Here is a 12,077-nt window from a genome sequence, read left to right as displayed (position 1 = left end):
TACTCTCCAGCATCCTTTTTCTACACATTTTCTATCACAAGCTGACAAGCTTTGCTCATTGACAACATGTGGACTGTCTTAGTGGAAGTCAGTAGCTTGCCATATTTGTACCATTTCACCTCTGCCTTGGTATCTAACAGCTCACAGCTCAGAGTGGCTTTCTGGGAGAGAGTAGCTTTCACTCCCTGCTGTACAAAGTCCTTATTGGAGAAAGCAGCCTTCATTTCTAAAGGAGGAACAATTGAGGGATATGATGGAAATGAGAAACCTCAATATCACATGAAAACAGGAACCATATCTCTAGACTGGACAAATACGGGAGTTATTGGACATAGAGCAGCCTTGCAAAGTCAACCATCTGAAATTCCAATGTGGCGTGGAGACGGACACACAGTCCAGAGCAACAAACTGGGAAACAGAGCACTCAGATATCCCCATGAGAAACATCTGTGAATCGAGACAAAATGTTCAAAGGACAATGCTGTGCGCAATCAAAACAACCAATTAAACCTATTTTTTTGCAAGATAGAACTCACAAATGCTAAGGCAACATTACCAATTACACTTAGAAAATAACTAAATAGCTGTAAGTTAAAAAACAGAACTAAAAATGTAACTGTGTATGTCCCATAACATCTTCTCCGACTTAAGAAAATCTCTTACGATTATCTTTAAATAAGGAGAATACAAGTTTAATTAATAGGACAGACAAACGGACAACCATTCAAGCAACCAAAACCTAAATCACATCACAGAGGGCTCCTAACTAAAAAACAACTCCTGCATACCTGTCACCTGTATCTTAAAGACCAGTTTCTCTGCTCCAACCTCACAGGTGTACTGTCCAGCATCCTTCTTCTCCACCTTCTCTATCACCAGCTGACGAGTCTTGCCCTTTGTCTCCATGGAGACTGTCTTACTGTAAGTCAGCAGTTTGCCATCCTTGTACCATTTCACCTCTGTCTTGGTATCTGACACATCACAGCTCAGAGTGGCTTTCTGGGAGAGAGTAGCTTTCACCTCTTTCTGTATAGAGTCCTTATTGGTGAAGGCAGCCTGATGTGCTTCTGATGGAACAGTCATGGAGGGGCACAATGGCAGAAAAACTTAATTTAGAGTCAAACAGTATCAGCACCAAACACAGAACACACCACTTACTGTCCTGTACAGACATGGGGAGAATTGTCTACAGAATGACACCGAGTGTTAACTGTCAGCAATTCTAACATGGTACGGAGACAAACAAACTGCGCAACAAACACAGAAACAGACTATTCAGATGCAATATAAGCTATAGCAGCAACACAGAAACAGACTATTCAGATGTAATATAAGCTAGAGCAGCAACACAGAATGTAGGAGATGTCAACTTGGGAAGACAACTCGACAAATGAAACAACCTTTGTCAAAGACAAGTTTTATCAAATAAATATTTGTAGGACAGGCATATAGACAACCATTTGTCCCACTATATGCCCCAGAGCAAACAATAGACAGACAGTAAATCCAATATATCCTCCATACCTGTCACATGTATCTTAAAGACCAGTTTCTCTGCTCCAACCTCACAGGTGTACTCTCCAGCATCCTTCTTCTCCACCTTCTCTATCACCAGCTGACGTGTCTTTCCCTTTGTCTCCATGGAGACTGTCTTACTGGAAGTCAGAAGTTTGCCATCCTTGTACCATTTCACCTCAGTCTTGGTATCTGACACATCACAGCTCAGAGTGGCTTTCTGGGAGAGAGCAGCTCTAACCTCTCTCTGTACAGAGTCCTTATTGGAGAAGGCAGCCTGGGCCTCTGTAAATCAACCATTAGCAGTTCAAATTTAGAATGGGAATAGACACACAGCCACAAAAGGGACAGAGACCAGTGAGACGTCCCCATAAGCCACAAAGCAAAACAACCAGAGCCAAATCAAGCAAGGAAACAACATTGAAGCCTCAACATAGCCCCTTGTCTGATGGAATCAACTAATCCTAAGATCTCAACTTTATCAGTATGGCAAAAAACTAGGCATTTGTTTCTTACTGAGACAAAAGCTAAATGTAATTCAACAGTACACTTGCCAAAGCATCCGAGGGGAGAGGTAAATATTTAATAGTTATCTTCTCCTAAGATAAACATGTCCAATGTGTAGAGCAGAAAGCCAGTATGAGGGTTTGCAGTCAGGCTACAATGGAAGGCAGCCGGTGTGTAGGAGAAAAAATATATGTAGAGTTCAAAAGGTACTGGCACTCAAAACCATGAAAAGGAATAACCCAAGGAGGCCGATGTGCAAAAATAATACACTTAATTTAATCCACGCTCAAAAGAATACAAAAAGTACAAAGTTAATAAACAAAAACGGAGCATACGTTTCGGCCTTATCATCAGTAATGTACAAACAAATTAGGAAGACGTACTTAAGAAGACACACCTGCTGTGCGTAACAGGCGCAACAGGTGCAAGCAGATAGTTGATTAGAGACTGGCGAAAAAGGAGTGAATACATATTAACAAGGGATATGTGGAAGAATAAAAAAAATGGACAATTCAAATGTCACATATAATTGAAAAAAGACAATGAGCTGGGCTACATAACAATATTAGAAGCAATAGATATTAGGCTGAAGAGCTCAGAGTGCTTGGAGGTGGGGTGGCGGACTGCTGGTGCCTGTAACATGCAAGGTCCAATTCCTCATTAATGTAAAGAGCAGACAGACAACCATTCAAGCAATCGGGCAGAAAGGAGACAAGACAGCAAGTCGATATCCTCCTTACCTGTCACCTGTATCTCATAGACCAGTTTTTCTGCTCCAACCTCACAGGTGTACTCTCCAGCATCCTTCTTCTCCACCTTCTCTATCACCAGCTGACGAGTCTTGCCCTTTGTCTCCATGGAGACTGTCTTACTGGAAGTCAGCAGTTTGCCATCCTTGTACCATTTCACCTCAGTCTTGGAATCTGACACATCACAGTTCAGAGTGGCTTTCCGGGAGAGAGTAGCTTTCACCTCCTTCTGTACAGAGTCCTTGTTGGTGAAGGCAGCCTGTTGGGCTTCTGAGGGAACAATCATGGAGGGGCATAGTAGGGGTCAAATAATGAAAACAGGAATAATTTTTCGACACTGGACAGACATGGGTAGCATTGACATATATAACAGCCATAGTCAACCAGCTACAGCACTAATATAGCAGAGGCAGACACATCGCATCACTGAGGTGTCCTCAGAAGCCATGAAAGCAAAATCATCCAATGAAACAGCTTTGAAGCCCATATCTCCAAACAATATTTTATCTGATAACCTCACACATTTTTAGGTCTCAATTAGAACACATTGAAACTAACAAAACAACCATACATGTCTAACATAATGAGCAGAGCTGAAGAAATTCAAATGTTGTACATTGTTCAAACCATCACCAAGGACTAAGGGGGAAAACGTTTCCAATTTGCAAGACTGGCACATGGACAACCACTCCAGCAACCTCGTGCAAAAGTAGACAATAGACAGTAACTCAATATTTGGCTTACCTGACACATGTATTTTAAAGACCAGCTTCTCTGCTCTAGCTTCACAGGTGTACTCTCCAGCATCCTTTTTCTCCATTTTGTCTACTACCAACAGACGACTCTTGCCCTTTGTCTCCATGGAGACTGTTTTACTTGCAATGATCTGTTTACCATCCTTGTACCATTTCACCTCTGTCTTGGTATCTGCAACCTCACAGCTCAGAGTGGCTTTCTGGGAGAGAGTAGCCCTCACTTCCTTCTGTACAGAGTCCTTGTTGGTGAAGGCAGCCTGTTGAACTTCTGAGGGAACAGTCATGGAATGGCTAAGTAAAATCAGAAACCTTTCTTTTTGGGTTGAACACTGAAAACAGGAACAGTATTTGTATGGGCAGTCTGTGATTCTGAGGGGACACTAGTTTTTCTAGCTTAAACATAAAATATATATATATATATGACTAGGTATTCTACAAGCTGAATACAATGATATTGTTTGTCCGGTGTGCTCTACAGACATTCCTTCTCCCTCTTACCTTTTATCTTGACCTGGAATGTGACTTTGTCTTCCGCTGTCTCGCAGGAGTAGTGTCCCTCGTCACTCTTCTTGGCGTTCTTGATGACCAGTCTCCTCTGTGTCCCTTTGGAGATAATGGTAGTTCTTTGGTCCTCAATGACCACTGTCTGATCCTTCCTCCACACCACCACCCCGCTGGCAGACGATACCTCACAGTTCAACTCAAGGTGCCCACTGAGGGCAGGTGCCACCCCCATGGGACCCCTGGGCTTGTTCAGGAATTTTGCTTCATCTGGAAGAGAAACATGGATGGATTTGTCATCAAGAACAAAAACATGATTTGTCTGCTTTTTTAGTTTATAGAGTTGTGGTGGAAATCTATTAATACCTTAAGGTTATAATTAAATATTAACAAAAGCCCATGTGGAATTGAATATGACAAAAAATATGCAATAACAGAATCATTTATGATGATTTATTTGCTTTACAAATATTTGATTATGCTTTTATAACCAAACAGCTACATTTCATACACCATCATATGATAGGTGGGTGCCTGCCTGTGCGTGGTTGGAGGATTGGGGACGGTACCAGTGACACATTGGACTTTATTACATGATGACAGAGAGCTCTTTCCCATGCTAGACGACTCACTACCACCTGGTGTTAGCTGTCACAGCACAGTCTGTCCCTGTGTGTCACGTGGTGTGAGAGGGGCTTTCTGTAGGCAATGTAGGTTAGAGGTTGCACTTCATACGCAGTGTCAGTTTAAGATCCGGGGTCAGACTAACCTACTGGATTTCGAGTGTAACAACATCTGTCATACGTAAAAAATAAAGATAAAGTACAAAACGGGTTTTCAGTGAAGCTGTACAAAATGTAGCTATTTCTGTTATTGTATTACAATTATATGGGAATCTGAGGGATCAGGTTTCCACTTTCCACCAGGTGTCAACAAGTTATTAATATGTTGTAGACATTGGAGTGTTTTCTTATTTCTAGCATGATAGATTACTATAGGAGTTGAGTCTTTATTCTTGATATTTCGGCTGTCCTGTTGTACCTTTTAGAGAAAGCTTCAGGGACATTCTGTCTTCGTTTAGGACACACTCATAGATTCCCGTGTCCTCTTCAGTGACATTGTGCACCATCAGGATCCTCTTGTGGTCAGTGGTTATGCACTCATACTTCTTGCCCATCTTCAGCTCCCGTCCATTCTTCATCCAGACCACCTACAGAGTCGGAGGAAACATTGAAATGCACAATCTGCACAAGAGACAGCATTACACAGTGATTTACACAGTGAATTGAATCTGAACAATTCAAAAGAGGAAGTCTTAAGTATTTTTGTATTTATAACACTACTCCTAACACTAACAGGGTTCATTAATTAATTCAGTCATCTGGACTTCATATATTATATGCCATTAGAAAATATATGCCATTTAGCAAACACTTTTATCCAAAGTGATTTACAGTCGTGCATACATTTTATGCATGGCTGGTCCTGGGAATCAAACCCACTACCCCGGTGTGACAAGCGCCACGCGCTACCAACTGAGCTACAAAAGGACCACTACACACCTGGGCATGGTAATCAGACACCTCTGTGGTCAGCTGGGCGGAGGACTGGGCGCTGCAGGTCACCACCTCAGTGTGAGCAGACTTACTGGTGAACCGGATAGGTGGAGCTGTAAATAGAGGTTTCACATAAGCTACCGGGGCTATGCTTATTACAGAGTATTGAATTGTAGTTGTTGTATGGGAAATTCCAATGGAAAGATGGTGACTGTCTACCAACAGAACAGCTAACAGATGAGGTTCCTAACTGCTTGTACAGCCCTATGAGTTTGGAATAATAGTGTGAAATTGTGAAAATGAGTATAACGCCCTTTTAGTGTAAAAGTGTAAAAGCTACTTGTAAAGAAAGTGTAGAATTTCATCCTGTTTTGGTGGGATGGAGTTTTGGTCTGCCTGGTGACATCACCATGCGGTAAATTAGTTAATAGATCAATAAGAAAGAGAGGAAAGGGTTCTACCTGGAACCCAAAAGGATTCTATCTGGAACCAAAAGGGTTCTACCTACAGTAGTACCAAAAAGGGTTCAACAAAGGGTTCTTTTCCTATGGGGACAGCCAAAGAACCCTTTTCGGTTCTAGGTAGTACATTTTTTTGATTATGTATGTATAGCCTTTATACTCATTGTGTATTTATTATTACTTTTATTATTACATGTTTTACTTTCTATTATTTCTCTATTTTATTTCTCTCTGCATTGTTGGGAAGGGCCCGTAAGTAAGCATTTCACTGTTAGTCTACACCTGTTGTTTACAAAGCATGTTTTATTTGATTTGATTTATACAGGCAACTCAAAGCATCATGCTAATGAAGATATGCATATTCAACCACAGTTCTTATTCTTGGCATTGCCCCCTATTCCAGTGCTTACCCTTCACTTTGAGTATACAAGTGCTCTCCGAGCCACCGCCCACAAATTTGACCACGGCTCCGTTCATCTCCATCAAGACCGTCCGGATCATCAGCGTGTGCATGGTCTTTTGGCGGGTGATGAGGTAGTCACCACCACTACGCAGGAGGCGTCCGTTGATAGACCAGAAGCCAGAGCACACGGCAGACAGATCCACGGAGAGTGAGGACTCCTCACCTGAGATGGCTGTGCTGTTCATCAGGCCTGTTTTCACCTCTGCACTGGGCTCTGTAAGAAATGGTTGAATCACATCAGTATTACAAAAGTAGCATGCTGGTGTTTTTATGTATATTTTTTTATTACGGTTTGATTGTGAGTACCTGTTGAAAAGTTCCATAAAGGTTCTTCTGCTGTCCCAATAGGATAACCATTTTAGGATCCTGGTAGAACCCTTTTTGGTTCCAGGTAGAAACCTTTTGGGTTCTATGTAGAACCCTCTTCTTGTTCTACATGGAACCTCAAAACCAAAATGGTTCTACCTGGAACCAAAATGGGTAATTCAAAGGGTCTCTTATGGGGACAGCCGAAGAACCCTATTAGGCTCTAGATAGCTCCTTTTTTTCTAAGAGTGTACTTAGTTATTTTACTCTTACGTACAAGTCACCTTCTACCTAAAAGCCTTGGTGCCGACCCACATTCTTCTTGTCTACCTCATACATCTCCAGGAGTATTCCTAGACTGCCATTAGTTTCTTCTTCAATAAAACCAAATAATAAGGAGTAAGAAGATGTTTGTCTGTCTCACCAAGGTAGAAGGTCCCGGGCACCTCCAGGTATTGGCTCTGGCCATAGTTGTTGACTGCAGAAATGCGGAACTGGTAGCTGGCCTCCTCTGTGAAGTTCTGGATCGTGATCTCAGTAAACGGGCTGATCTCCATGCCATTGCACCTCTGCCAGGTCTGGGCACCCACCTTCCTCCTCTCTACCATGTACCCCTTGATGGGCACAGGGCGGTCACTGTCTGGGGGGGACCAGTGGAGGGTGATGGATGAGTCTGTCTTGTTGCGCACCACCACATCGACGGGGGGATCAGGAGGATGCTTTCTGGCAGCTGGGAGGTAGGGAGGTATAGTTTGGAATGGCTCACGTATGTATGATAAATCCTGAGAAAAGTCAGTGATATGATGTATCTGCAGATGTATAGAACAAATCCAGATAGCTGATGTTCTGAAAGAGCTGCAAAATATAGACCCCTACAAATCAGCTGGGCTAGACAATCTGGACCCTCTCTTTCTAAAATGTTCTGCCAAAATTGTTGCAACCCCTATTACTAGCCGGTTCAACCTCTCTTTCGTATCGTCTGAGATTCCCAAAGATTGGAAAGCAGCCACGGTCATCCCCCTCTTCAAAGGGGGAGACACTCTAGACCCAAACTGCTACAGACCTATATCTATCCTACCATGCCTTTCTAAGGTCTTCGAAAGCCAAGTTAACAAACAGATTACAATTTAAAATACCACCGTACCTTCTTCGCTGTGCAGTCTGGTCTCCGAGCTGGTCATGGGTGCACCTCAGCCACGCTCAAGGTCTTAAATGATATCATAACCACCATCAATAAGAGACAATGCTGTGCAGCCGTACTCATCGACCTGGCTAAAGATTTCGACTCTGTCAATCATCACATTCTTATCGGCATACTCAACAGCCTTGGTTTCTCAAATGATTGCCTCGCCTGGTTCACCAACTACTTCTCTGATAGAGTTCAGAGTGTCAAATCGGAGGGCCTGTTGTCCGGACCTCTGGCAGTCTCTATGGGGGCGCCATAGGGTTCAATTCTTTGGCAGACTCTCTTCTCTGTATACATCAATGATGTCGCTCTTGCTGCTGGTGATTCTCTGATCCACCTCTACGCAGACGCCACCATTCTGTATACTTCTGGCCCTTCTTTGGACACTGTGTTAACTAATCTCCAGACGAGCTTCAATGCCATACAACTCTCCTTCCGTGGCCTCCAACTGCTCTTAAATGCAAGTAAAACTAAATGCATGGTCTTCATCCGATCGCTGCCCGCACCTGCCCGCCCGTCCAGCATCACTACTCTGGACGGTTCTGACTTAGAATATGTGGACAACTACAAATACCTATGTGTCTGGTTAGACTGTAAACTCTCCTTCCAGACTCACATTAAACATCTCCAATCCAAATTACGCGCACCAGCAGGTATATCTCACTGGTCACCCCCAAAGCCAATTCCTCCTTTGACTGTCTCTCCTTCTAGTTCTCTGCTGCTAATGACTGGAATGAACTGCAATAATCACTGAAGCTGGAGACTCTTATCTCCCTCACCAGCTTGAAGCACCAGCTGTCAGAGCAACTCACAGATCACTGCACATGTACATAGCCCATCTGTAATTAGCCCATCCATCTACCTCATCCCCACACTGTATTTATTTATTTATCTTGCTCCTTTGCACCCCATTATCTGTACTTGCACAATCATCTTCTGGACATCTACCATTCCAGTGTTTAATTGCTATATTGTAATTACTTCGCCACCATGGCCTATTTATTGCCTTACCTCCCTTATCTTACCTCATTTGCACACAATGCACATAGACTTTTTTCTTCTTCTACTGTATTATTGACTGTATGTTTGTTTATTCCATGTGTAACTCTGTGTTGTTGTATGTGTCCAACTGCTTTGCTTTATCTTGGTTATCGCAGTTCTAAATGAGAACTTGTTCTCAACTAGCCTACCTGGTTAAATAAAAGTGAAATAAAATAAATATAGTTAGCCTTTGTGATCAGATGAATCAAAATGGAATTTAAACGTAGGATTTCCTAATTTGATGTTGTGACAGGAAAAGGGCTTTAGAGTCTGTGCTATGCATGTAGGTCTATGTTTGTAGCTCACCTGTGACAGAGAATCTTGTGGAGGTCTTGCAGTCTCCAGCCATGAAGGCCACCTCTCCTGAGTCGTCAGCTTGGCAGTGGCTGATGGTTAAAGTGTACTGCCTGAGGGTGCACGCAATTATTATGCGTGTGTCCGGCTTCAGACGCTCGGCATTGCGTGTCCAGTAGGCGTCAGAACAGGGGTGCTCCAGCTCAACGCAGAAGATCACTGTATCACTCACTGGCACTACAGTCCTCCTGGGCAGCTTCTTAGTGATGTTGCCTGTGAGTGACAAGTACAAGGGTCACCAAATGGCAAGTGTAGTCTACAACGCTGCAGCACTAACACTGTGTAAACTGAATACCAAGGTTATTGCCCCCTTGAAAGGTCAGAAAGGAAATTGGAGACTCCCTTTGCATCATTAAATGTTTTGACAGTTTTTTTACTGTATATTTTGACAATATATTTTGACACTGTATTTTGACAGTATTTGACAGTATATTTTGACAGTACTTTGACAGTATATTTTGACAGTATATTTTGACAGTGTTTTGACAGTATATTTTGACAGTATTTTGACAGTAATAGGCAGTAATGCCTATTACATGATGAAACTGCACAACATTTCATTGTAAACTTCTCTCTGATATATTTTCCATCAAAGTATGATGTAGGAACAATCTCAATGTTGATAATGTTATTGAGGCATTTGTTATTGAGGCATCAAAAGTTTGTCAGAAGACTAGATACAACAAAATGGCTCTCGTACCCAGCACAGTGAGCTCGGCCACGGTGCGGCTCCCCTCCTTCATCTCGCAGATGTAGACGGCATCATCATTGGTGGTGACGTTGTGGATGGTGAGGCGCCGCATGGTGCCCTCCTCCTCCATTCGGTACTTGGAGCAGTCCTCCAGTCGCGTCTCCTCCATGAACCAGCTGGCCTGGGTTGTGGAGATGGGCACCTCACACAGCAGCGTGGCCGTCATCTTCTCCTGGACCTCCACATCCTGCAGCTTCCTCCTGAAAGGCACCTTGGGCTCTGAGGATCATTGAAAGAACACACAATAATTGTCAGAAGGTGAGTGAAATTATGGAAATTGGTGGATGCGTAAATCAATTGCTCATAAAGTCAATCTCTTTCTGTTTTGCAGATACAATGGATGTATTTATTTTAATATGCCATACCCTGCCTTGGGCTCTGACATAGGAAGATTGCAGAACATTTTTAAAAAGGTGAGTGACTCCTGTAATTAAATGAATGTATCTTACTTTGAACCGTTCTCAGCAGAAAGTAAACAGCAACAACTAAGAGCATTGAAGCGCAACTTCTCCACTGTTTTGGTGCCCTGGCTACCACACTGTATACAGCACAAAGCGAATCTGTGCACATGCGCAGATACTGTGTGTGACTCTCGCTCATCTCAATATCTCCGGTGCTGCCTGTGGCAACGTAATTTCACTGATTCAACCTTTAAAGTACTTGTACAGTACTAAAGTTTCAATCACTTATGTATTTTAGTTGTACTCCATCAACAACCCAAGGTTGGACCAGTCCAAGCCAGCATTTTGTCATGTGTCCACCTCATGTGATACACACACATTCTACAGGACTGATTTCTATGGGCTCCAATACATCACAGAGTATTTCCATCAAATAAAACTAAAATTTACAGTCCTTAGAAAGCAGATTACATAGACAAGTGCTGTTCCATTTTCAGCAACAAAAGGAAACATTCCATTTTGAGAATGCTTTAATTCTCTACGATTTAACTGTCTGTTTACTTTATTATGGAATGAGCTTACAAGGCTACTTACAGGGCTATTATTATGTACTGCATTTCCATTTGGACAAGTTTAGAACAAGACATCAGCACTCAGAATAATCAGCTCTATTTATTTATTATTTCAAAATAGGCAGCGCAGTCAAATGACCTAGTTGCCTCATGGGTGGAATGTTATTCATATTTTTCATAATTTCTTAATTAATAAACATTATTTCAAAAACCCACCCGGAAATCAGGTGTTTCTATGTCAAACTGTTTTGTTATATTTCAGTCTTATGTGATATATATCAAGTGTAATATTGTGATGCAAACTCAAAATGGAATGCATTTCAACTCCATATCTGACATGGTACAGGTGTCTTCTTTGTTTTAAGACCATAACCATGTGTGTGAGGTGTAGACTTGTGTTTCAAAATAAATTTGTGTAAGGCTACCAAGACATACTGTGTGACCCTTGTTTAGCCCACTGCAGTAAAAGGTTAAATATTGGCTCATGCTCTTTGAAAACAGTTGAGAAGGAACAGAGGCTAAACCATATTCACTTACATTTTAGTTTAGCGTTTATGTGCTGGTATCATCTTTCCATATAACTTTTGAATGTGTGTTTTGAATGTTTGGCTGGGACTGTGACTACTGAGTATGTTTCAATTATGACATTTCCTAGAGGTTCTTATTGTACACCAGTGGGTCATCAAATGATCTGGTGTTAATAAAAACACTGGTACATAAAGGGTGGAGGGATACAGTCCCTCTCGTTTGCAAAGCCTCTCAAGAATCCATTATCTGGTGTCAATTACTGTATAACCAGATGCAACCAAAATCACTGCCATGGGCACTGCACTCGCTGTCAAATTGAGACCGACCGCCATTGATAAATCTCCATGCTCCAGGCTTCTAGCAAATCAGGAGTTGCTCATGGAAAATCACCCTAGCTCTGGCACCTAATGGCCATCATTGCAACTGTGAAC

General features: G+C 42.3%; 1 protein-coding gene across 39 annotated transcripts in view; it reads right to left on the bottom strand.

Moving 5' to 3' along the window:
* Positions 1 to 12,077, bottom strand: part of LOC139387467 (obscurin-like) — an 87,959-nt gene that overhangs the window by 71,419 nt on the left and 4,463 nt on the right. For 38 of the 39 annotated variants that reach the window (XM_071133663.1, XM_071133673.1, XM_071133680.1 and 35 more), the window contains exons 3-13: positions 10,095 to 10,364; positions 9,347 to 9,607; positions 7,238 to 7,543; positions 6,455 to 6,721; positions 5,590 to 5,696; positions 5,069 to 5,237; positions 4,025 to 4,297; positions 3,516 to 3,794; positions 2,763 to 3,041; positions 1,525 to 1,800; positions 789 to 1,067 (exon numbers count right to left, since the gene is read on the bottom strand). In XM_071133663.1, the coding sequence (XP_070989764.1) occupies positions 789 to 1,067; positions 1,525 to 1,800; positions 2,763 to 3,041; positions 3,516 to 3,794; positions 4,025 to 4,297; positions 5,069 to 5,237; positions 5,590 to 5,696; positions 6,455 to 6,721; positions 7,238 to 7,543; positions 9,347 to 9,607; positions 10,095 to 10,364 (2,766 nt within the window). The remainder of the gene's footprint in view (positions 1 to 788; positions 1,068 to 1,524; positions 1,801 to 2,762; positions 3,042 to 3,515; positions 3,795 to 4,024; positions 4,298 to 5,068; positions 5,238 to 5,589; positions 5,697 to 6,454; positions 6,722 to 7,237; positions 7,544 to 9,346; positions 9,608 to 10,094; positions 10,365 to 12,077) is intronic. The other variant, XM_071133669.1, reaches the window with a different exon arrangement.

This window comes from Oncorhynchus clarkii, chromosome 28 (assembly GCF_045791955.1).
Source record: "Oncorhynchus clarkii lewisi isolate Uvic-CL-2024 chromosome 28, UVic_Ocla_1.0, whole genome shotgun sequence".
Classification (NCBI taxonomy): domain Eukaryota; kingdom Metazoa; phylum Chordata; class Actinopteri; order Salmoniformes; family Salmonidae; genus Oncorhynchus; species Oncorhynchus clarkii.
Note: the sequence above shows the minus strand (reverse complement) of the source record. Positions and strands in the feature narration are given on the sequence as shown.